The sequence below is a fragment of the Meleagris gallopavo genome, chromosome 29, assembly GCF_905368555.1.
Source record: "Meleagris gallopavo chromosome 29, MGAL_WU_HG_1.1, whole genome shotgun sequence".
Lineage (NCBI taxonomy): Eukaryota > Metazoa > Chordata > Aves > Galliformes > Phasianidae > Meleagris > Meleagris gallopavo.
In genome coordinates this window covers 942,032-965,892 of record NC_139432.1, presented here as the reverse complement: position 1 = coordinate 965,892, position 23,861 = coordinate 942,032, and the positions used below count along the sequence as shown (strand labels likewise).

Genomic DNA, 23,861 nt, shown 5'->3' with positions numbered 1-23,861 from the left:
GAGAGGTGTCCCAATGCTCCTTGAGCTCCAGCCCACCACCCTCTGGTGCAGAAGAAAAATATAAATGTTCAAACTCAGCTTTTTAAAAATGAGATTGCTCCAGCTGAGGATCTTGGACAAACACCGAGTGTCTTAAAATCCCTTTGGGGCACAGCTGGCACTGGCAATAGGAGGGTCCTTGTCACTGAGGTTGGCCTTGGTGGCTCTGCCTTGGTGGGTAGCTTTGGGCTGCGGTTGGCCTTGGGAACATGGTTGGCAGTGGGGATATGATTGGCGCTTTTTAAGAGGTAAGGAAAGCCAGAATTAATTGGAGTAGAACAGTCTGGACAATTACAGTGGCCTCTTAGAAAAACAACCCTAATAAATCACCAAGGTGGCAGAAGAACTCCATGGTGCTTAGCCAGAAAACGCTGCAACGGCTCCAGCTATTCACTCCAGAAGGATTACACTGAGGTTAGAACCCCACCACAAGCCTTCAGTGAAGCCAGGAAGTGGCACGGTGGTGGGAAATCCCTGCCACAGCGCAATGGGACTTTCCACTTTGGTCTTCATCACTGCACGACCCCGAGCGGAGGGTAAGAGGGGATTGGCAGCATTTCCAGCGGTCAAAACTTCATAAATTTCCCACAAGGGAACGGCGCGAGGCGTAAGACTGACACTAAATCCTCACAGGGAACCGCAGCACCCGCCAGCAGCAGCGGCACAAGTGGACGCCAATGAAGACGGCCCCGATGAGGACGTAGCTCACGCCGATGGCCTTGACGACGTAGATCGTCTCGGGGTCGTCGAGCGAGCGGCGGCGCTGGGCCTCGTAGCTGACACGGAGCCGCAGGCTGGCCGCCAGTTTGCCCTCCTTCCAGCAGAAGTAGGTGCCTCTGTCGCTGAAGCGGACCCGCCGGATGTGCAGGTGGTTTCCGTGGTCGATGAAGACGCGCATGGTCCTGTTGACACCCACGAGGTAGCGGGAGCGGTAGAGCCGCACAGAGTCCTTGTCCCACGCCACGGCGTGCTCGGGTCGGGCCCCGGGGCAGGCGAGGACCAGATCTCTTCCAAGGGGGTGCTTGTAGAACTGCGTGGGGACGCGGGGCAGCCAGGGCTTCTGTCCCAGCTTGTAGATGACGTTGGAGATGGCCTGCACGCCTTCCTGTGGGTTGTCTTCCTGCGGACACGGGGCCACGCAGCTCCGGATCGCCACCTCAGGCTTCCGGCGGCGGCCGGAGCGCTGGAGCCGTGCAGGAACGGCCCTGGAGCCGCAGGAGGTGACGTTGGGCAGCGCGGTGCGGTAGCGCGGGTGCAGCCGGGCGCTGTGCACGTAGCAGAGCCCGATGCGCCGCTGCTCACCTCGCACCCCGCAGCGGTCACACGTGGTCCAGTCCCAGAAGGTGGTGAAGAGACTGAAGGCCTTCGCCGTGTAATCATCCTGGACGTGCTGTCCCGTGTCCAAGAACGCCACTGTGATGTGCTTGGTGGGCTGCACGTCCACGTCGTAGCCATAAAAAAAATCCCCTTTCTTCGTGCCACACAGGTAGTGGCCCGAGTCTGACACCTGGGCACGGAAAACGATGAGGCTGAACATCCGGATGGTGAAACGCTTCAGTACATCGGTGCCCACGTGGATGTGGCTCGAGTCGAGCACCATGTTGCCAGAAAAGTCTGTCAGGACGGTGGTTTCGTGGCCTCCCATGTTCTTCTGGAAATACCAGACGACGTTGGAGACCTGCTCGGGCTTGCAGTTGCAGGGGAGCTCGAAGGTCATGTCGGCCAAGTAGGCGGCGTTGTCAAACATCAGGAAAGCAGGACACACCATGCGCCTGAATATATCTTCCTTCTCCTCAATCGCAAAGGAGTGGAGAACATCTGCCATGCAGAGGAGAAGGACGACTCCCAGCAGCCCCATCTCCATCCTCGCTGTCTGAGACACGGGCTCTAGAACCCGTCCAGCTGCTCTAGAACCTTTCCAGGTGTTTTAGAACGTGCTTTGCTATGGGGCAACCAGCAGAGAGCTCCATCACGTAGCATGGCCATGGAGGCAAAATGGAGGGGGGAGCAAGGGAATCACTGTTGTTTTCTTGAAAAAAGCTAACGTTAAGGATTGCACCAACTCTTCTGTAGGCTTGGAGAACCTCCCTGTTGGCAGCTTCATCTGTAGCCCAGAACCAGAGGTTTCACACAAGATATTTGGAGTTCCATATCCTCCCTGTTGTATCAGTATCCCCCACTCTGATTTTGGGAGCCCCCAGGATCTTCCCTTTCTGTTTAAGACAAAAGGCTTTCTGTTAGCTTCCTGGCTGGCAAATGTTACACAGAGGCAAAAAGAGTGGCACCTACAACAGATTGCAGGGACACACACGTCCCCAAGATACATGCCACAAAACCAAGATACATGCCAAGAGAAGCCTGAAATTAGGGGCCTAGAGTTTCTAGAGAAGGTGGGAGAGGGTGACTTATAGCCAGGCAGGGCTGACTCTGCCTTTTGCTCCTCTAGCTGGGCTTTTGAACAAAACGGACTTGGTAGTTGATTCTGAGCTGAATTCAAGGGAATCTGAGCAGTGTAGTACACACTGTGCTCTCCAGCACTCTTGGGAGATCTTCCCACACTAGACCTGCAGGAGAGTGTGGTGGGCAGGTGCTGAGCTGTACCATATGAGAGCCTTTCTGGAGTCTGCAGCCTAAACAGAATGGCTAATCAATCCAGACATGATAATACACAGCACTGGAGAATCCCTCCGTTATGCTGCTGCCTGACGGTTCCTTCTAAATTTCAATTTATGTAGGATTTAGGCAAACCATGGTCCAGGACCACAGGGTGACAGCATCTCTGAGGTTTACACCAAGCCCTGCTGAAAATAGCTGGTTGGGTCAGTCCCAGAATTACCACCTTGCACTGCATTCCCACCCCCACCAGCCCTGGCTGTGTGGTTAAGCGTTAAATGTCCTGGATTACATTTCTTAAATCCAGAGTGACAATGAACAGAGAAGAAAAAGGGGAGGAACTACTTGGGTTTTGATTTCTCCTCCATACATGCCAGCCTAAATGTTCTTTCCCTCATTTATTCTCCTCACCTAAGAGATTCTTACAGAACTGTCCTGTGAGGACACCAACCCAGAGATCACAAGGAACACAATGTCTGTTCCTAACCTTTATTTGGCAGAACCACCGCTGCTCCTTCAGCTGGCCTGGTAGCATCTCATCAGCTCTATCACTCTCCTTTCCTCGGCTTCCTTCTGCAAGACGGTGTCGGTGGGGTGGGCTTCCCCCTCTGCTTTGCCACAGGGATGGCCAGGGGTCCAATAACCCCCACTCATGCTCTGCAGCTTCCTAAACAGATCCCTGGTGCTCTCTTTTTCTGACGTGCTCAGAAGATCCAGGTTTAACCCAAAGCGTTTGGTGCCAGAAAGGCTCTGTAAGATCTGAAGGACAGCATCTCTGTCTTCATGGCAGACGTTCTCTGCCAGCACGGTAAGGAACTCACCCAGGAGGCCAAAACCCAACTCGGCCTGAAAGATTCTGCTCAAGGCCTTCCCCTCCAGTTTAAGCAACAGCTGGTATTTTTCTTTTCCACTTTTTAAGCACCTGCGCCAATCTCTGTAAAATTCGGCAGAGGTTCCAGGCAATTGCTCCAGCTCCTGAAGGAGAAAATAACTGTCAAGTTTTCTGCTTTGTTCCTCACAAAGGTTTTTATTCCCCCCCCCTTATCAGTCTGTGGATGTCTGACGGATCCTTCTCGTACAAAGAGCTGCACAAAGCTTGTAAGGCAGCAACACGTGCAAAGAGACAAAGGGATATCAGGTTCATCGAGCCCAAGAGAAACCAGAGGACTTCAGAGAAAAATAAAGGAAGAGTGGGTGAGAGATGAAATGCAATGCACACGAACACAGGAACCCAAACACACTGCCCACTCTGGATCCATCATCCACTGAAAGGGATCTCTTGGAGACTGTGATAATTCCACAGAAATTTGGGTCCCTCTGAAGCAAACCAAACAGGTGAAGAGAAAAAAGCTAAAGGGCTTAAAACCCAGAAAACAAATTAATTTATGCATCCTCTATATAAACTCTAACCCTATATAAACACCCTCACACACTGTCTCGTAACGTATTGTGACATACACACCCACAATCCAGCACTCGGACTAAGAGATACGCAGCTCAATGTGGCATCTCCAGATAAAAAGAAAGCCTGTTTATACCATATGTAATTGCACTGCTGAACTCATACTGCTGACTGGAGAAGGATTTAAATGTTTGGGCTTTTATACAGATCCTGGGAACGAGGTGCAGCAGCATCAGGCAGTGTCTAAACACGAAATGGAGAGGCCCTGGAGATCTGAGCCTGAGCACTAATGGGATTAAGAACAGCATTTGCTCTGGGGAGATCACTGCTCAGTCCAAGCGAAGACAAAGCTGCCTTAGAAGAGCTGCAAAAAGGATCTCACCATAAACAGGCAAATGAAATTCACTGTCAAAAATTTCATGCAGAACATTTCCAGCTGGGGAACAGTCCAGAACAGACTGCACCACCGCTCCCACCAGGCTGCAGTCCCACTGCCATCCTGCTGCTGGGCAGCCAGGAGTCACCACGGGCATTCTGCCGAAACACCAAAACAAAGCCAGCACTGGGGGTTAACAGGAAACCAACTGAGAGTAAAGTGACCATTTTTTATTTCTGCAAATCTGGTGGGTGCCTGCATCAAAATAACCCAGCACCAGAGTGGGAAGGGAAAGAAGGGAAGATGGAAGCGCAGAGTCCTTCCATTCCAGAAGACATTCAGCTGATCAGGACTTGGAGAAAGCCCACTGATGGGAGCAGGACAGATGTCAGCCCATCACACATAGCCTGGGTAGAAAATAATTTTTCACCGTTTCCCAACTGCAGAACTAAGGATGATCCAATGACCTCATCGGGCAGCGGGTTGGAAACAAAATAGCACTTTTCCATATCATGCATAATTAAACTGTGGGGTGAAGAAGAACTGGCTCCGTTCACAGAAGATGTGTTATCTGTGGCCATTAAACGCAGCAATCCAGATGCACAGCCTGGCTCTCAGTCTCCAGGATGCAGCCAGCTGGAGGAGCGTGGCCAAGGGAGGGCACTCTTCCCCAAGAATCCATTTCTGGCCACTGTCAGACACAGGGCACCGAGTCTTTGGTCTTCAACTCTTGATGCAGACACAAAAAAGGAGCTGAGACTGAACCCTGCAGCTCAGAACTGGGGATTCTAAGGGCTTGTTCACATGTAGAAATAATTCTGAATAGCTCTTGTGCATTAAAGTAACACCCAAATTATTCTGCAGTAATATTTAGGCGTGGGTAAAGCCCCAGAAAGCATCTCCCTCACCCAGGGCATCTCCCTCACCTGCGGTATCTCCACCTCGGTGACTTGCTGGCCCCTCGTGTGGCCTGCACAGGGGTTCCAGAGCACGTTTCTCTTGTTCCCCATCTTGTCCTTCTTCTCTAGAGGCCTCAGGTGTGACGCCAGCACGATGTCCCTGCAGGGAATAGGAAGAGGACACAAGGTGAAATACATGGGTGATGGAGTTGGCGTTTCTACCCAACAGCTTCCGCAGCAGCCAGGGCCCAAGGACTGGCCGGACACTTCTTCCTCCAGCACTTTTCCTGGGGTACAGTGAAGATTTTGTATCTTTAGGACTTCCACAGAAGTCCTCCATTCTTACAGGCATTCTTACTCAGCCACCCCATTACACTGACGTCTGTGACTAATTGCAGCAGCCCGGACTCAGCTCATGTCATTCTTCTCATCCCGTGGGATGAACGTCTGTGCCTGACATTCGTTAGTCCTCCCAATAACGAGATTTTCGAATGGGTTCAGGGCTCTGCTGGCCCTCACAAGTGGGGGAGCAGCACCCACGGAGAGAAGCTGTTCTGTTGTCCTGTGGATGACTCCTAGCTGCTGACACCACAGCGCACTGCGGATTTTGTGAACTGAGCAGCAATGTGATTTTTGTTCGTATTCTAACAAGAGAACTGCAGCAGAGTCCTTTTACAGGGATAGGGGAGAAAGCAATGCCATCAATTCAGGCAGAATGGGGCTGCCAGCGCCATGTGCTCCAGCACTGGATAAGTCTATCAGGGGGTGGTCAAGTCCTGGATCCATCTATGGATCTTTCTGTGGATGTGAGGGGATGGGGATGCGGTGGAGGGCGTTAGGAGTGTCCCACATTCCCTGCCCAGAAGGAGCTTCTTGCATCCTAGATTGCAAATCTGCTGATGGATGGAGGAGCCGCCGAGCTGCCATTCAGCAGAACCTGGGCAGAATCACAGAGTCACAGAACGGCCCGGGTTGGAAGGGAGCTCAAGGATCACGAAGCTCCAACCCCCCCCAATGCAGGGCCACCAACCTCCACATCTCACAGCAGCCCAGGCTGCCCAGGGCCCCATCCTTGCTGGCCTTGAACACCTCCAGGGATGGACGGGGATCCACAGCCTCTGGGCAGCTGTTCCAGCACCTCCCCACTCTCACAGCAAACAACTTCCCCTGACAGCCAGCTGAAATCTGCCCTCCCACAACTTAAAGCCATTTCCCCTTGCAGGCAGAGAGGAGCCCTGGGACGTCCAACACGGGCAGGGGGAGGGAGAACGGCAGCAGGAGGAGCTCTGCAGAGGAGGACCTGTGGCTGATCCGCGGTGCGGCACTGCGGTGCTGTGCGGTGCTGTGTGCGGTGCTGTGCGCGGTTCTGTGCGGTGCTGTGTGCAGTGCTGTGTGCGGTGCTGTGCGGTGCTGTGTGCGGTGCTGTGTGCGGTTCTGTGCGGTGCTGTGTGCGGTGCTGTGCGCAGTTCTGTGTGATGCTGTGCACGGTGCTGTGCGGTGCTGTGTGCGGTTCTGTGCGGTGTTGTGTGCGGTGCTGTGTGATGCTGTGCGGTGCTGTGTGCGGTTCTGTGCGGTGTTGTGTGCGGTGCTGTGTGATGCTGTGCGGTGCTGTGTGCGGTGCTGTGCGGTGCTGTGCGCGGTTCTGTGCGGTGTTGTGTGCGGTTCTGTGCGATGCTGTGTGCGGTGCTGTGTGCGGTGCTGTGCGCGGTTCTGTGCGGTGCTGTGTGCGGTGCTGTGCGGTTCTGTTCGGCGCTGTGCGGGGCGCTGCGCCCACCTGAACTGCTCGTAGGATCCCACGCGCTGCCGCACGGCGCGCAGCTTGGCGCTGTTCTCCCTCTCGCGCCTCTCGTCGGCCTCCAGCGCCGCCCGCAGCTCCTCCCGCAGCGCGCCCATATTCACGGCTCCGTCCGCCTCCATTGGCCCGACTACTGTCGCGATAGCCACGACGGGAGGCCTCGGCGCGTGACCAGCTGCGGGGATAAAGCTCCCGCTGTGACAGCGATACCCGCTGAAGCGCCTCAGTGGCGACGAGGACCCCGCTGCCGCCGCAACGGCTCGCGGCTGACCCTCACGTCGCGATAGACCACCGGGCCGGCGCACACAGCTCCCCCAGGGATTCCCGTCGCGACAGCCCTCACCGGGCCGTAGACCCTCATTCCTGTCGCGATCGGCCCCGCCCACACGCACCGCCAACCCGGCAGCCCCGCTCCTATCGCGACGGCGCCCCGAGCCGCTCCGCCGCGCCCGCCCCTCCCGTTGCCATGGCGACAGCGCCGCGCGCCGCCTGAAGGACCCGGCGAGGCTGCCCGCGTCGTGCCTGAAGAGCGGCGGCGCCGCTGCCGCCCCGCGCGGGACGGGCGCTCAGGGCAGCCCGGGTCCTTCCGCTGCGCTGTCGGCGGCGCCAACGGCCGAGAGAGCGGGGAGCGCGCGGCGGGGATACGGGGTGCGGGAAAAGGGCGGGGAGCGTGGCGTGAGGCCAGGAAACGAGGGCCGAGGGCTGGAGCCGGGGCCTGGGGGCTTCGGATCTGCGTCAGGGGCGGGTCCTGAACTGAATGTGCGGCGTTTTCTGGAACTGAGGTGGAGCTGCGCGTGGGGCCGGGTGCGCGTGTGGGGCCGGGTGCGACTCAGGCAGGATCTGGGTGTAGGACTGGTTCTGGATATGGGGCCGGTTCGGGCTGTGGAGCTGAGGCTGGGTCTGGGTCTCGGTCAGGTCCTGGGGCTGGAATTGAGGCTGAGTTGCGGTTCCAGGGTTCTGCTCCCGGCTCTGATCCCATCCCTGCACCCCCAGCATGGACACTGACCTGTATGACGAGTTTGGGAACTACATCGGGCCGGAGCTGGACTCTGATGATGAGGACGATGAGCTGGGCCGGGAGTCCAAGGATCTGGATGAGGTGGGTGCACGGCTGTGGCAGGGCTGTGCTGAGCAGTGCAGCCACACAGTAGCCGTAAAACATGTCCTGCCTCGTGCCTGGCTCCCATTACAGGGAAACCTCTGGAGAGTGGAGGGTGCCCTTTCTGCTGTCAGTTTCCCGACTCTCCTGATGTATGACACCAAGGCATTATTTCCAGCCGCAATTAAGGTTTATGAAGCACTTTGGTGCTGGCAGCAGCTCAGTGTGAGTGTTGGTTGCAGCTCGAGGATGATGACGATGACGATGATATGGGGGACCACGATGAGGACCACCCTGGGATGGAGGTGGTGCTGCACGAGGACAAGAAGTACTACCCCACTGCTGAGGAGGTCTATGGGCCCGAAGTGGAGACCATAGTGCAGGAGGAGGACACACAGCCTCTCACTGGTGAGTGGCATTTAAGTCATCTTGTTTGGTCCTCCCATAAAAAGAGAAAGGAATCTGTCAATTTAAAGCTGTGTTTCTTATCTGCAAAAAATCCCCACGCAGTATTTGGAGGTGCTGGGTTCAGGTCACCCATAACGGTGTTTTATTGTTCTTTCCTTTGTTTTCAGAGCCTATTATTAAACCCGTGAAAACCAAAAAGTTCTCTTTGATGGAACAGACGTTGCCGGTCACCGTCTATGAGATGGAGTAAGTAATATGCAGAGTTTGAAGCGTGTGCTTTGGTTTAGGCCATCTGTGCTGCAATTTCCTTGCTTCTCATTGCTTACAGGCAAGGTGGGGAGGCAGAGGGGTGTGCTGTATGGAGGCGGGAGCTCACAGGGGGCACTGGGTTTGTTTCTTACTAAGAGCAGCAATATAAGTGAGTGCAGCTGGCTCCCTGAGTTTGAACAAAAAAGAAGAGGAGGAAAGCATGAGGCCAACAATTTTACAGCTATTTTGCCTTCCTTGTAGGCAACACAGTGCATTTCCTACTGTTTTTCTGATGCCTTTATGCTCTGCTCACTCCATCAGTAATTAATTCTTACTCCTGCTCTTCCTTGATGTAAATGCTTAAGATGGGGCCACGCAGAAGTCCCGGCAGGACTTAACCAGAAAACTGCAAGCTTGCTATTGATTTCACATTTAGCCTTAGTTTAAGACCAATAGGCAAGCTTTTAATTTGGATTCTTATTGATTTTTGTGCTTTTTAAGCTCTTAATCAAAATGTTGTATGCTAAAAAGCCTGCTTCATAAGTGAAAACTAAAGTATTTTTAAGAAGGAGATTATTTGACTGGACTCACTATCCTCAAATCCCTAATAATCGATTCTTGTTTGATAGCTTCCCTTTATTTTGAAGAGTAGCTGCTAATTTAGGATCTCAATTCCATTTTGGCTGGGACCTCTGCAGAGGTGACCAGCTCATCATTCCTCAGCTCATCGCTGATTCAAAAAAGATTTAAATTCTATTACTGTTTCCTCGAGTCCCTGAGAGCATCAGTGTATTAAGACCTGAAAGTCAGAATTAATAGTCTGCAGCACCCCGTGGCTACCTTTTAAAAGTGTGTGGGGTGTTGTTATCCACCTCTCTGGTTTAGTTGACTACCTGCCACCATTGGAGCGGAAGCGTTTCCTCATCTGAGCTGCTCTAATACTGTCTAGAAGAGAAGAAAGGCGTTCAGAGTATTTAATCTCTTGCAGTTTTACCAACTCCGTCTCCTCCCACCCACTGCCATCTGTCCAGGACTCCAACTCTCTTGTCCTCCCCATCTGCAGAGTGGGATTCTTCCTCCGCAGGGCATGAAAGTTTGGAGAGGATTCAGAGGGCCCTTGGGTGGAAAGCGGCGCCTGCTTTTCTTAGCCACAGCAGAAGCCTCCAACAGTCTTTTGTGCTTCATCCCTCCAGTTTCCTGGCAGATCTGATGGACAACTCTGAGCTGATTCGGAATGTGACTCTGTGTGGGCACCTTCACCACGGCAAGGTAGTGTGAATATCCCACGTGCGTTGGGTGGCAGTAATGATCTCTCTGTTCCTTTCTTTGACTGCTGCTCTTTTGACCCCCTGATCCCTGCAGCAGCCTTCTCTCCTGCTCCCGTTGCTCTGCAGTTATTTGTGGCTTTTCTTTCCGTCATGTGGAAGTATTTCTGTACCCCCTTTTCTGTGTGCCCCGTGGGAGGGGTGGGATTGTGCTGGTGTTTATCTCTTTGAACGAAGTCGCATCTTTTTTCCCATGGTTTGGTGTTTTTCAGACTTGTTTTGTTGACTGCCTGATAGAGCAGACGCACCCAGAAATCAGGAAGCGCTACGACCAGGATGTGAGTGAGCTCTGGATGTATTCCTGCCTTGGAATGTGTGGGGAAAATGTGGTTTTGTGATTAGAATGAAGGACTGGAAAACCAGAGTGCAGACCTAATTCTGGTTCTGTCACTTGCCGTGCTAACAGTGTGCAAAGAGTTGTTGTGCCGTGCTGTGTTCGGTGCAAAACCATGATATTCTGATTCTTGTTTTGTCTTTGCAGCTCTGCTATACTGATATATTGTTCACAGAGCAGGAGGTAAGTGAGCTTTGTAGGACAAACTGCTTTCACACAGCTGCCTCGTGCTTTACTCACAATTGCAGTTTCTTCTTCCTTTTTCTTCTCATCATCTTTATGTGCCTTCTACTGTTTGATTATTTTCTTTATCAAGAAAATGATCTCTAGTTTTGCCAGATCCCTTTTCCAACTGTTTTCCATTTACTCCAGCCCTCACCTTCATGTATGATTTTATTTATCTACCTCTGTGATGCTGAAAATCCACACAGTATTATTGCAACACATAGCTACAACACAGCCCATTAATCTGTAGCAGTAATATCACGACATGTGGGTAAACCTTTTTTTTTTTTTTTTTTTTGAGGGGAAAGAGGTGGAAGGGATTCGTAGCAGAGGTGGAGGAGGAAAAAAACTGTAATTTCAAATGCACATCTTTCTGCTAGGCTTCCTGTGATGGGAAATTGTAACTGAGTGCTCTGATTGCATGTGGTTGGGCACGGATGGGGATTTTATCCAGTCCTATGCTCTGAGTACTGCCATGACCAGAGCAGTCCTGGGGAGCTTCTCTTTTTCTTCATCTTACTGCTGTGCTTTACACTCTGTATGATTGAATCTGAAGTGCTGAGGCGTAACTTAATAGCAGAGGAGTGAATACACAGAAAAATGCAGATCTTCTGTTTCTAGCATTTGTATTTCCTTAGCTGTAATCAGACTCGGGTTGTGGCCCCAAGGTGGTACCTTACCAGTCTGCACCAGTGTGGAAGGAGCAGCTGGGCTGCACAGCGCAGTGATCTGAGTGCAGGATGTTGGACTGGAGGGATGTTTACTTCCCTCAGTCCTTCTGATGAATTCTTCCTCCTTCATCTTTTATCTGGGAATTTTTCATTTCATTCTTTCAACTGGTAATCCTGCTTTCCTGTGTTTCAGAGGGGAGTGGGGATCAAGAGCACACCAGTGACCATTGTTCTGCCAGACACCAAAGGAAAGTCTTTTCTCTTCAACATCATTGACACCCCAGGTATAATCCTGCAAATCCTGTTTCAGGGTGCACGCAGCTGGAGGCAGCTGGATGTGTAGAGCAGATACATGCCACGTGTTCCTTTCTCTTTGGCCTTCTGGGTAGTGCTGTTGATGGGAGGAGATCAATGTCTTGTAGGAAACTGAGGCCAAATTTTAGGGGGAGGGCATCTGTGTTCTGCCTTGCTGGGTGTCAGTGACCCGAGCCAAGGGGCAGCCCCAAACCTGCACTCAGGTTTAAGATTGCTCTCATTCCCACTTTTCTCCTTTGTTTTTGTTTGTTTTCTCAAGGTCACGTCAATTTCTCTGACGAGGTGACAGCTGGCCTTCGTATTTCGGATGGCGTCGTGCTTTTCATCGATGCAGCTGAGGGGGTGAGTGTCAGCTTCTCCTGGGGTTAATTCTGAGCTCACACCAGAGCCTTGCCCCTGCTCTATCATGAAGGGGATGGGCTCAGCTTGCAGTGCTGAAGGGTTTTTGGAGGACGCGTTGAGAAACTGCCAAAGTGGGGGCTGAGCCTCCCGCTTCTGTTTCCAGGTCTGACATGATGTGTGTGACCTGTAGGCTCATATCTGATTTATTTGCATCTCCACTATATGTAAAATTGAGCAGGTTATTTATGTCAGTGATGTCTGAGGGGCAGGATTCAAGCAATTCGGTTGGGTTAGCACCTACTTTAAATTTCAGGATGATCACTGATGGTTCAGCTGAGGCTTTCCTACAGGCTGCAGCCCTGTATGTAAGGGTCACTGCCTGGCATGCCCTACATAGCATTTTGCAGAGGGCTTTTGCTAGGGGTGTTGGTGCTCATTTCCCTGCAGGTGATGCTGAACACAGAGAGGCTGATCAAGCATGCGGTGCAGGAGCGGCTGGCAGTGACTGTGTGCATCAACAAAATCGACCGCCTGATCCTGGAGCTGAAGTTGCCCCCTACAGATGCTTACTACAAACTCCGACATATTGTGGATGAAGTTAATGGTCTGATCAGGTAGGGCTGGGAGGTGGGTGGGTGGGTTTGTGGGTGGGTAGGTGCCCCAGGGCAGTTGGCAGCAGCAGAGGAATCCGCACAGAGGAGCTTTTGCAGCCCATTGATTGCACACCCACCTCGGTGAGCACATGGGCATTGCACACCTGTGTGCACGTGTGAGCTCACCCACGCACACAGGCACACACATCCACACACACCCACGTGTGCACCTGCATCCTCACACAAATGTGTGGGGAGGGGAAGCTGAGGCACAGAGCAGCTCCGACCCCATCCCACAGCCCCACAGCTGCCTGCTCTCTCTCTTCTCCAAATCCCAAATCCCTGACGAGCTCCAGGCCAGCAGCAGGGCCATGGCCAGCCCCGTGCCCAGCACCTCACAGCACTGATTGCTCCCCACACTGCTGCAGCCCCTCCATGCCCCCTCACTGCCCACTTTCTAATGATCCAGGCAGTGTAAACTGCTTGCCTATCACCTGCTGCTGTTTGGTGTGGGAAATAGATGTCCTCCTTGGTTCATAACATTGATTTATGTTGTTTTTTTCCCCTTGTCTCCAAACCTGTCTCCTCTCAGCATGTATTCCACCGACGAGAACCTCGTCCTGTCTCCCCTTCTGGGGAATGTGTGTTTCTCCAGCTCACAGTACAGCATCTGCTTCACGCTGGGATCTTTTGCAAAGATTTATGCAGACACATATGGTGAGGATTATCCAGAAACCTTGCACGCTTTAACATCTCATTTCCTAACCTTTTTGTTGAGGCTTTCCAAGTTATTCTGCTTCAGCTTTTGCTGTGTATCTACGTGGCCAGTTTATGCACTCTTGAACTTCGGAAATTTTGAGGTACTGCAGATCTGAGCCCCAGGTGGCTTTATTATAGTCTCATAGACCGCAGACTATTTATTAAGGTCTTTCCATGCTGGTAAAAAGCAAAAATACAGTTCAAACTTGTTTTTAGGTAAATAGTTTCTCCTGATAAATATTTCTGGAGTCAGGAGTTGATGTTTTATATACACCCTTAATCAGAAAAAGCAGCTGGTTCTGTGGCAGCTGAAGACAAGTGTGTGCCCTGCACTCCATGTTTCCGGACAGCTCAGCAGTGAAGCTGTTAAGCTCTGCCTGCCTTTTCCCAGAAGAATCTGAGTCTGAGGTTCAGCTGCAGCCAGGCAGAGCTCAGCCCACGAGGTTTTGCACTTTTGCCCTTCGATCTTTTTTAAGAAACCGTCTTTTTCTGCCTTTGATTTAATTTTCTGTTCCCCAGGTGCCCCCTGGAGGCAATCTGCCTTTATAAAAGAGGGCCTTTTGCTTGCACTGCTCGCATTCGTCAGCAATCCAGCCAAGTTCTGAAGTTCCAGGTTGGGGAATTTGGGGTGATCTGTAGGAAAGAAGGATGTTGTAGATCAGCTCTTGCAAAGAACTTGGCCTGAGGGAGGACGAAGTTGTAGAGGTCAAAGACCGCTGTTTCGGGGCTATTGTGCACCTTCATCAGTTTGGAGAAATAAATGAGCTCCCTGGGCATCATGGAAGTAACGCAGGATGGTTCCCTGCTTTTGGAGGCTGATAAAGCATTCAGCACAGTTGGTGGGAGATGTCATCCATGAGCTGAATGGTACTCAAGTCAGTAACATTCGGCGGTGGTCACCAGGGATTTTGTGTGCAGCCACCACTCTTCCAGTAACGTGAGTTATGGTGCTTTAACTGTCAGATCTGCAGCCACCCTGAAATTTCTTAAGCTTTCACATCTGCCCACAGCAAAAGCTTGATTGGAAACAGCTGTAAATTATCACTGCTGTCTTATTATTTGTAAATCCACCATGACAGCCAAGTACTGCTCCTTCCGCACTTGGGTACTTGGAGGTGCACTTAATGCATCAGCTGAAACAAGAACCTGGAGGTGTTCAGCAAGGCAGAAAATGCTGCGATGAGCAGGCAGGGTGTCAGCCATCCCAGCACCTTTGCACTGTGCAGTCAGGTTGGAAAAATGAGGCAGATTGAACTGGGTTCCTGCAGAGCAGAGTCTGACTCCTCTCAGCTGTAACCTCGTCTGTGATCAGGACAGCTGAAATGTTCCTGAGAGGGAAATGTGCAAAGCCACGGCGCTCCTGGGGGCTGCTGGTGCAGTCCTCACAGGGCTGTTTTCTGGCCACTTCTCTGCCCAGCCTTCCCAGGTCAGGATTTAATCAGTTACTCCCAATGGTACCAAGTGTTCACTCACCAGCACTGCATCAAAACCTCAGGGTTGCTTTAAAAAGCAAAAATGAGATCTCCAAAATGAGAGAAATACTCAGTGTCTCTTATTCTTGCTTCTTCCTTTTAGGAGATATCAATTATCAGGAGTTTGCAAAGCGGCTTTGGGGCGACATCTACTTCAACCCAAAAACGTAAGAGGCCTGTTTAGGTGTCTGTTACTTTATTGCTGGTTTTTTTCCCTCTCCCTTCCATGTAAGCTGTGGACTGGACGACCAGCTGAGGTCCCTTCCAGCCTGAGCTGCCCTATGATCGTGTGATGGGGAGAAAGGTTGGGTCAGGCCTCCTTGTTTGATGTGATTCTGTGTTCTCCTGAATCCCAGATGGGAACAGAGTGCTCTTCTGACCTTTGTTTGGAGTAAGAGTGACTGCATGATCCATGAGCTCTTCCCAGGGAGGTTGGGAGCAGTAGATAACTAGAGAAGAGCAGTGGCTGTGTGTATGCTGGTGCGAGGTGCTTGTGCTGTGCTCCCTCCTCACCTCTCTTTTTGTCTCCCAACAGGAGGAAGTTCACTAAGAAGGCCCCAACCAGCAGCTCCCAGCGCAGCTTTGTGGAGTTCATTCTTGAGCCCCTGTACAAGATCTTGGCTCAGGTATGTGGTGGTTTGTTATTCCTGCAGCTCCAGACGTGAGCATGCAAGGACTGAGCACTAGGTGGTGGTATGCCTGGCGCCTGCGGGACTCTTCACACATTTCTGGGTTTGAGCGTGCATGGAAGTGATGGGCATCTCCTTACAGCTGTGTCTTGCACGTATAGCCCTATGTCTGTACACCTAGAACTGCTTTTGCTCTTTGTAATGTGCTATGATATCGGCCAAGTGACAAAACGAGCCACCCAGCCTGTTTTGTGTGAGCTCTGTGTGAGCAAGGCAGAGCTGAGAGAGATACCTGGCAATAAGTCTGGGGCCTTCAGCTGCACCTGGGAGCTTGGGGCTTGGGCACCTGCACAGAGCTGACAGTGGTGCCTGTCGTCCTGCAGGTGGTGGGGGATGTGGACACGACCCTGCCTCGGACTCTGGATGAACTTGGCATCCACCTGACCAAGGAGGAGTTGAAATTGAACATTCGACCGCTCCTACGACTTGTCTGCAAGAAGTTCTTCGGGGAGTTCACAGGTAAATCCTTTGCTGCCACAGTGTTCCCAATAGCTTACCCTCACGTGGATGGTTTAAGGGCTGTAATGCAGACATGGAGTGTCAGCCTGCACAGATTCCTTTCATAGCTTTGCTTTTCCATGTATAAAATACAAACTCAAAGAACAGCTTGACACACTGACCACATTTTCCCCATTGCTGTGGGTGCACTGCATTGGGATTTATGTTGTGCTTATTGGGGTACATGTCTTTCTTCTACCCTGCTTAATCACGACGTATTACTTTTCCAGGCTTTGTGGACATGTGTGTGCAGCACATTCCCTCCCCAAAGGTGGGAGCCAAGACGAAAATCGAACACACCTACACCGGTGGCGTTGACTCTGATCTTGGGGAGGCCATGAGTGAATGTGACCCCGACGTAAGGAAGCTCTTTTGTTTTGTTCTGAGCATCCAAAATGTGCCAAATACCCCCTCCTTTCACTGCCTTGACAGAGCAGCTGCCTCCTAGACAGCCATCTGCACAGATTTGACTTCCAGCACTCTGAAACCTCTCATCCGATGCTGAAACAAATCTCTTCACTCTGAGAAACTTTGGTGCCTGTCAGGGCAGCCCTTGGGAGAGATAACTGTTTGACAGTGTTCAGAACAAGAGTCTGGGTCAGGACTTTGGAGCACGTGGGTGCTGCGGGTGATTCTGTGTCCTTTTGCTGCCTTTTGTCCCTTTTCCATGAAGTTTTATTCACTCTCCAAGCTCAGAGAAAACTGGCCTGCATGATGCTGATAACAATAACCCTGTATTAGCAAGCCATAAGAAGTATTTCTAAGTTCTGTCTCTTTAATCCATTTGTATCTATAGGTCTTACCAGGTCTGTGTCAGTTTTTAGCTGTCTACTGAAAATGGTTTCTTTTTTTTCCATGGAAGGGTCCACTGATGTGTCACACAACAAAAATGTACAGTACAGACGACGGTGTTCAGTTCCATGCTTTTGGCAGAGTGCTCAGTGGTACCATTCATGCTGGGCAGCCTGTGAAGGTCCTGGGAGAGAACTACACCTTGGAGGATGAGGAGGATTCCCAGATCTGCACCGTTGGACGCCTCTGGATCTCAGTTGCGAGGTAGGAAAAGCTCTGACAAAGAGTTAGTTTTTGAGAGAAGTCACTGGAAGTCATTGCTGTCAGGGACAGGGAGGAGCACAGTGCTGTGAGGGGCCTGAAGCTGCGGAGATGAAAGAGAGTAGATTTAGTTTAGATATAAGGAAGAATTTCTGTACTGTGAGGGTGGCTAAATGCTGGAACAGGCTGCCTAAAGAGGTTGTGGGCGCCCCATCCCTGGAAGCATTCGAAGTCAGATTGCATGGGACCCTGACCAACCTGATCTGGTGGGAGATCTTGGCTTCTGGATGAAGAAATGGTCTTTGAAAACCCTTTCCAACTCAAACTGCTTTATGGTTCTGTCATCCTCCCCCTCCTTTTAGATATCACATTGAGGTTAACCGTGTTCCTGCTGGCAACTGGGTGCTGATAGAAGGAGTGGACCAGCCCATTGTGAAGACTGCAACTGTCACGGAGCCGAGGGGCAATGAGGAGGTACTGTGGGTAGCTGCTGTCACTCAGCCTTGCAGGGACTCAGAGTGTTGGAATAAATCTTAAAAGCTCGGATGGTGACGTTAAATAAACTCAAACGCTCCGTCAGACCCCAGTGTCCATCAGTGATGCAAAGCTTTTTGTCCTTACCTGATTTCAGGCTCAGATCTTCCGGCCTTTGAAGTTCAACACAACATCTGTCATCAAAATAGCAGTAGAGCCAGTCAACCCCTCCGAGCTCCCCAAAATGTTGGATGGTCTCCGCAAAGTCAACAAGAGCTACCCATCGCTCACTACAAAGGTATTTCTGGTATTTGTGTGTTGGCTGTTCTCAGTTTGTGCTGTGGGATACCTCGTAGGCTGATCTTAAAAACAAGTTAGCTTAACTGTGGGATGTTTTGTTTGTTCTGGCTTTTTTTTATGCTGATAAATCCTGATGTTTATGTAGGGCTCTGTGAGACAAGGGCCTGTGAGCAATAATGCTGTTAGCTGAAGCCTTCTCTTGTTTTTCAGGTGGAAGAGTCTGGAGAACATGTGATCCTGGGAACGGGGGAGCTCTACCTGGATTGTGTGATGCATGATCTGCGGAAGATGTATTCTGAGATTGATATCAAGGTGAGGAACTGAGAGGAGGGGTTTCCCAGCTGGGGAAGGGCTTTGTCCTTCAAACTCAGAAGGATGGGAAAATAAACTTTGCGCAGTGTACAGGGTGACTGTCTGCCTCTGTTCCTCCCCACTGTGCTGAGGTTGTTGCGATAAGTGCCCTGGGGCCCCTGTTGTAGAGAGGCTTCTGTGCCAGCCTAAATAATACAGACCCCACTACAAAGCTGTTGCTGTTATTCCAGGTCGCCGATCCAGTCGTGACGTTCTGTGAGACAGTGGTGGAAACGTCCTCCCTGAAGTGCTTTGCTGAGACTCCCAATAAGAAGTAAGAGCCCAGGGCACCTCTGGGGAGCAGTCAGTGGGGCAGGCAGTGGAGGTGTTCTCTGAGGGAGCTGTTCCCAGACAAGTGACAGCCTTCCATCTGCTGAACCCCCAGTAACACACTGAGTCTCTCTCCTTTCTGGTGTCTTGCAATCCAGTCTTGTCTTCATGCTCCAGCAAGGTGTTATGAGATACCCATGAAAGAAGGAGGCCTGGTATGGAACATAGACTGAATAACCAAAATGAAAGTACAGCATGTTTTAATGCCTGAGTTTTCATGCAAATCATGACCTGTCATACACCGAAGATAGTTTTCCTGTATTCCACTGTGCTTTCTGGTTCTTCTTGCCATCTTTTTAGTGATATACTGTGGCTGGAAGTCTTGTTTTTTGGAACAGACAGGTTTTGCTCTTCGGACTGTCTTAGAGGGGCAGGACAGGTGGAGCGACGTGCCCTACAGCCAGAGTTCCCATGTGAATGGGGTTCTCCAAGGCAACATCCCTTGTGTCTGACACTTCTGCAGCCAGTGTGAGCTCTGGACATCTGGCAGGGAGGGATGGGGCACTCCTGTCCCTTAGCAATCTGCTGCTAGAGATGAGCAGACTTGGGAGAGCAGTTGTTAGCAGTGTGGGCTGTGTTTGTAAGCACAACAGTAACGCTGGAAGACATGGATGGCTTCATCTCTCCGGCTGTGTTGCAGTCCCTGAGGTCCTGCCAATTACTCCCATTTCCATCATTCTGTGGACTAATTGCAACTGTCTCTCTTCTGAGGAACAAGATCACGATGATTGCTGAGCCTCTGGAGAAGGGACTCGCGGAGGACATTGAAAATGAAGTGGTTCAAATAACGTGGAACAGGTATGGACAGTTTGGGGAGAGCAAGAATCCTTTTAGAGGGAAATAATTGGGAAAGTAGGGAGTGCTGGGATCTGCAAGTATCAGTCAGCAGCTCCCAGGCAGGGATCCTGGGTGCACCATTAATACCAGTGAGTCTGGGAGTGTCCTGCCCCAGCAAACAGTTTGCTCCATGTAAAAAGCTGAGACTTTTTATATGGAATAGGCTTATAAACTTGTTCTGACTGCAGATCCGACACTGGTTTCTTTAACTTTCTTCTGTTCTTCCATCAGAAAGAAGCTGGGTGAATTCTTCCAGACCAAATATGACTGGGATTTGCTGGCTGCCCGTTCCATCTGGGCCTTTGGGCCGGATGCCACTGGCCCAAACATCCTGGTAGATGATACTCTTCCCTCAGAGGTGAGAAACAGGCACAGGGGTTATCTTTGAGTGAAATGTTTGTTCTCTTCTGTCCAGAGGTGGCAGTTCCCTCCAGGACCTGCAGCAAGGTCCTAACACTAGGAGTTCTTGTTGATTTGTCATATCTCAGATGTATTGAGCTTCTCCACCATGCTCATTACATAGCTGGTGAACTGCCTGCTGTTTTTCAGTCTACAGTTCGGGCCAGCATTCTCAGAACTGGCAACTGAACAGCTTGTCTTTAAGGATTACCAAAATATGCACTTTTAATTTATGAGTATAGATGTCAAACTCTGAAGATGATGATTCTGGGGGATGCAGGGGAGCATGGCTGCTCATCTGATAACCAGCTTTTAAACACTGGGGTCTGTCTGTCCTGCATTGCGAGGAACATTTGGTCTCTCTGTCTGTAGGTGGACAAGGCACTGCTGGGCTCCGTGAAGGACAGCATTGTGCAGGGATTTCAGTGGGGGACCAGGGAAGGGCCTCTCTGTGATGAATGTAAGTAGAGCCTGTGTAGAAGTGGGGCTGATGAATGAATAAATTCTAATATCTGTTAGTGGTTGTAAGTGGCTGAACTTTCTCTGATGGCTCTGTCTTTTTTGCGAGCCTTGTGCTCAGGGTCTGTGGGGATACATGGCTGGTGCTGGTATGGCAAAGGACATCTGCTAAGGTGCTGTTGTTTCTTCCCTTCCTCAGTGATCCGCAACGTGAAGTTTAAGATCCTGGACGCAGTGATTGCTCAGGAACCCTTGCACCGAGGCGGAGGACAGATCATCCCGACGGCACGGAGGGTGGTGTACTCAGCCTTCCTGATGGTGAGCGTTGCACTGGGCACGACAAAAGCTGAGCCTCGTGCAGTGCTGGCTCCTGTGATGGCTCAGAGGCTGCAATGAGCGCAGGTTGTACGTGTGCTGCAGTGTCTGCCACGAGGATGGTGTGATTTAAAGTGCCTCGTGAATGTTTGCAGTGCCCTTTCAGGCTGGCACGCAGGTTTTACAAGTGGTCACGTTCCAGCCTGGCTGGAATCCTGCCTGCATCTGCTCTGTTTCATGCTGTGCAAGTGTTAGACTTGCTGGGGAAGGTGGGAATGTGAGAGAGGGAACACAACGTGGGCAGAAGGAGAAAAGCACAGAGCTCCTGTTTGTTGGGGTTTGCTCGGGCACGCAGTGGGCAGCGGGAATCCTCTCATCCCCACTCAGGTGCTGGTTGGGCAGTTTGACAGCTTCTGATCCTTTGTATGCTGCAGCACGTTGCACTGCTGTAGGCTCATCTGCTGTGTCCCTTTCTGCCCCCAGGCCACTCCTCGTCTGATGGAGCCCTACTACTTTGTGGAGGTGCAGGCCCCAGCTGACTGCGTGTCTGCCGTGTACACCGTGCTGGCACGGCGCAGGTGAGCTGCCTTCACCTCAGCAGTGCAAAGCAGCAGCTGCTCGCCTGGGATCTGGGTGGTAGAGACCTCTACAGTCCTTTTGGAGTTTGGGGCTGATGTGGAAGTGAGGGGAGAGGTGAAATCTGTCCCCTGTGCTGTGTGGGAGGGGATGCTCAGCACCACATACAGCACTTGGCTTTGTGCCTGGTTCTGTTGGAGTGTTGGAGAGGAGAAGTAAAAGGGGGCATGTAGGAAAACAAATGTTTTGACTTTCTGGCAGAGGCCATGTGACACAGGATGCTCCGATCCCAGGCTCCCCTCTGTACACCATCAAAGCCTTCATCCCTGCCATTGATTCCTTTGGTTTTGAAACAGACCTGAGGACCCACACGCAGGGGCAGGCATTCTCACTGTCTGTCTTCCACCACTGGCAGGTGAGTCTTGCTGGGAAGGAGGGGATGGCAGATCAGGCTGTGCTCTGTGCAGCAGCCAAACATCCTCAGAGGATCTCCTGTGCGGGCATTTGGAGCTGGTGGAGGCTTTGTGCATCTTCACAGCTGCAAAGTGTCTGCCAGAAGCTTGAGGCTTTGCTCCATGTTACCCAGCATTTCCCCTATTAGGAGTGCTGAATGCTGCTCACTGAGCTCAAGGATCCCTCAGTGCCTGAGAAGGCACGCTCTGCTGGGTGCTGTTTGGGTGCACTGAGCTCTGGTGCTTGGGGAGCACAGGGCTTGGACTTGTTGGAATGCTGTGATTGCCACCCTTCAGTTTTGTCTCTCCAGGAAAGCTTTTTAGCCACACTCTATTAGTGACTTCCTACAGGATTGGTCACAGGTGGCAGTGTGACTGTTTCTCCCTGCCTGGAGAACAGGTGCCACGTTGGGGCTGTGTGACACCCAAAGGTGTCACACCTGGGGGTGTCCGCGGGGCCTGCGCATGTTTCCCGTTGCAGCTCAGGCTCTCCTGGAGCTCCCAGCATTGCTCTCAGCCGCGGTCTTATTGCAGATTGTGCCTGGTGACCCTTTGGACAAAAGCATCGTCATCCGCCCCCTGGAGCCCCAGCCAGCCCCACATCTGGCCAGAGAGTTCATGATCAAGACCCGGCGCAGGAAGGTACGCCTGCAGGACACCAGGATCCATGGGATCTCTGCCAGGATGGCTGTATGGCTGCTGGCATGCAGAGGAATAACACAGATTTGGGTTACTCTACAGGGCTTGAGCGAGGACGTGAGCATCAGCAAGTTCTTCGACGACCCCATGTTGCTGGAGCTGGCCAAGCAAGACGTCGTTCTCAACTACCCCATGTGAATGCATCTCTGCTGAGCCCAGGGAGCCCAGCACTTCCCCACCCCTCGGGGCTCCGCAGGTCCCCCTTGGATGGCTGGAGAAACCTCTTGGGGTGTTTGTGCACCGCGTGCTCAGTGCCTGCCCCACACACAGCCTGGGGTGCTGATGCTTTGTGTGTTATCAGAGCTCTGTGTGCAGCGAGGAGGTTTTCCCTTTAGATCTGCTCTCTGCAGGCACATAGGTGTGGTTTGGGCTGCAGCGCATCAGCTTGAGCCGAATGTTTGGACTCTTGGGCTGTAAGGCTGCTGGGTCAGCTCCCTACTTTTGGCAGTGCTGCCCATGGGTGCTCTGCCTTCCTTTGGGGCGGGCGCAGTGCTGAGGGCAGGGGCTGTTCCTACCAACCTACCCAGGAAAAGGGGCAAGTCTGGATTTTACCCTTTTTTTTTGTACATGTTTTTGGAACCCTGCTAAACATTGAATACAAACTTCCACCCGGAGCTCAGTCTGATCCTTTTGGCAGATGGGAGAGCAGACAGTGTCCTGGTTGCCCCCACCCCAGCACTGCTTTCTGTCTTTGTCACTGTGTCCCAGCCAGGACAAGTCATGCAGGCACGTCTGCATTAAGCTTTTCTTCCTTTCTTGCTCGGCTTTGGCCCACTGCTGTGTTTTCAGAGACTCCAGAAGCCTCAGCCCCATTGCAGCAAGGGCTTTGTCCCTGAAGGGTGGGAGGGGGACATCCATCATCCTTCCAGCACAGCTCTGCTCCCAGATCTGTGCTCTAGGCCTGAGTGTCAGCTCTCGAGGGCCGTGCTGTTCCCTATGGGCAGACCCCCGAGTATCTCCCCTTCTCACTGCCCCCCCCATTTCTCTGCACACCCCAGTGGGTGCAGGACGGGGCTGGCAGCGTGGGAAGCGGTCAGTTCTCACACAGGATGCTCCCAGTGGGATCGCAGCTGGAAAACACTGACCTGCAACAGCCGGCCGCACATGCGGGATGGAAATTTTCCACGGATGCAGTCATTCCATGGGAATGGGGAATGTGTGCGGGATGGGGGGGGCTGGAATTCCTCCCTGTCTGCCTGGCCCTGGGGCGATGCAGCGGTAAACTGAGGCACGGCAGCATGGGGAGCTGGGAGCGGGGCTCGGCAGTGGGGCAGTAGGAACACGGGGCACACAAGTAGTGGCAGTGGGGCCCCTGTGCAGTTGGACCATCCATCAGCTGGGATGGGGCCTCACATTGGCCCCATTAGTGCAGCGCTCACAGCCCCAGTGGGGTCCTGAGGTGCTGAACAGTGGTGTGAGCCCCATCCCATTTCCAGTGTTCCTGCCCCCAACCCGTCCCCATATCTCTGTTTCCAGTGTCCGTGTCCCCGTGTTCCTGTCTCCATTTCCCCAT

The 23,861-nt window shown here is 52.0% G+C and overlaps 3 protein-coding genes across 6 annotated transcripts; 1 reads left to right on the top strand and 2 right to left on the bottom strand.

Annotated features, from left to right (window-relative positions):
• Positions 1 to 323: 323 nt before the first annotated feature.
• FAM187A (family with sequence similarity 187 member A) lies at positions 324 to 1,903 on the bottom strand. The gene has a single exon (XM_010724452.3). It carries the CDS (start codon positions 1,901 to 1,903, stop codon positions 659 to 661), a length of 1,245 nt encoding a protein of 414 aa, XP_010722754.2. The 3' UTR covers positions 324 to 658.
• Positions 1,904 to 2,115: 212 nt separating this feature from the next.
• DNAAF19 (dynein axonemal assembly factor 19) lies at positions 2,116 to 7,666 on the bottom strand. Of its 2 annotated transcripts, none has more exons than XM_085210878.1 (5): positions 7,517 to 7,666; positions 7,104 to 7,299; positions 5,357 to 5,489; positions 3,140 to 3,627; positions 2,116 to 2,252 (listed from the first exon to the last, which is right to left on the bottom strand). In XM_085210878.1, the coding sequence occupies exons 2-4, from the start codon at positions 7,244 to 7,246 to the stop codon at positions 3,169 to 3,171; spliced, it is 735 nt and encodes a 244-aa protein (XP_085067004.1). In that variant the 5' UTR covers positions 7,247 to 7,299; positions 7,517 to 7,666; the 3' UTR covers positions 2,116 to 2,252; positions 3,140 to 3,168. The 2 variants fall into 2 exon arrangements, with proteins under 2 accessions (XP_085067004.1, XP_085067006.1); XM_085210880.1 differs by having other exon boundaries at positions 7,468 to 7,629.
• On the top strand, positions 7,617 to 22,962 carry EFTUD2 (elongation factor Tu GTP binding domain containing 2). Of its 3 annotated transcripts, none has more exons than XM_085210871.1 (28): positions 7,617 to 7,772; positions 8,078 to 8,223; positions 8,466 to 8,631; positions 8,799 to 8,877; positions 10,074 to 10,149; positions 10,418 to 10,483; positions 10,687 to 10,722; positions 11,629 to 11,719; positions 12,010 to 12,092; positions 12,540 to 12,706; positions 13,278 to 13,402; positions 15,020 to 15,083; positions 15,452 to 15,542; positions 15,929 to 16,064; positions 16,334 to 16,461; positions 16,966 to 17,159; positions 17,519 to 17,630; positions 17,788 to 17,928; positions 18,141 to 18,242; positions 18,473 to 18,555; positions 19,323 to 19,409; positions 19,680 to 19,806; positions 20,220 to 20,307; positions 20,506 to 20,624; positions 21,105 to 21,199; positions 21,459 to 21,612; positions 22,184 to 22,291; positions 22,391 to 22,962. In XM_085210871.1, exons 2-28 carry the CDS (start codon positions 8,119 to 8,121, stop codon positions 22,484 to 22,486), a joined length of 2,919 nt encoding a protein of 972 aa, XP_085066997.1. In that variant the 5' UTR covers positions 7,617 to 7,772; positions 8,078 to 8,118; the 3' UTR covers positions 22,487 to 22,962. The 3 variants fall into 3 exon arrangements, with proteins under 3 accessions (XP_085066997.1, XP_085066999.1, XP_085066998.1); XM_085210873.1 differs by having other exon boundaries at positions 7,628 to 7,772; positions 8,118 to 8,223; XM_085210872.1 differs by lacking the exon at positions 7,617 to 7,772 and adding an exon at positions 7,883 to 7,906.
• Positions 22,963 to 23,861: the final 899 nt, after the last annotated feature.

Excerpts from the sequence above, each read along its gene's own strand:
- FAM187A (XM_010724452.3), bottom strand. The coding sequence starts at position 1,903 with ATGGAGATGGGGCTGCTGGGAGTCGTCCTTCTCCTCTGCATGGCAGAT.
- DNAAF19 (XM_085210878.1), bottom strand. The coding sequence starts at position 7,246 with ATGGAGGCGGACGGAGCCGTGAATATGGGCGCGCTGCGGGAGGAGCTG. Across the intron at positions 5,490-7,103 it reads GGATCCTACGAGCAGTTCAG|GGACATCGTGCTGGCGTCAC; the intron begins GTGGGCGCAGCG and ends TATTCCCTGCAG. Across the intron at positions 3,628-5,356 it reads CCGAGGTGGAGATACCGCAG|GAGCTGGAGCAATTGCCTGG; the intron begins GTGAGGGAGATG and ends TTTCTCCTTCAG.
- EFTUD2 (XM_085210871.1), top strand. The coding sequence starts at position 8,119 with ATGGACACTGACCTGTATGACGAGTTTGGGAACTACATCGGGCCGGAG. Across the intron at positions 10,484-10,686 it reads GGAAGCGCTACGACCAGGAT|CTCTGCTATACTGATATATT; the intron begins GTGAGTGAGCTC and ends TTGTCTTTGCAG. Across the intron at positions 20,625-21,104 it reads TGTACTCAGCCTTCCTGATG|GCCACTCCTCGTCTGATGGA; the intron begins GTGAGCGTTGCA and ends TTCTGCCCCCAG.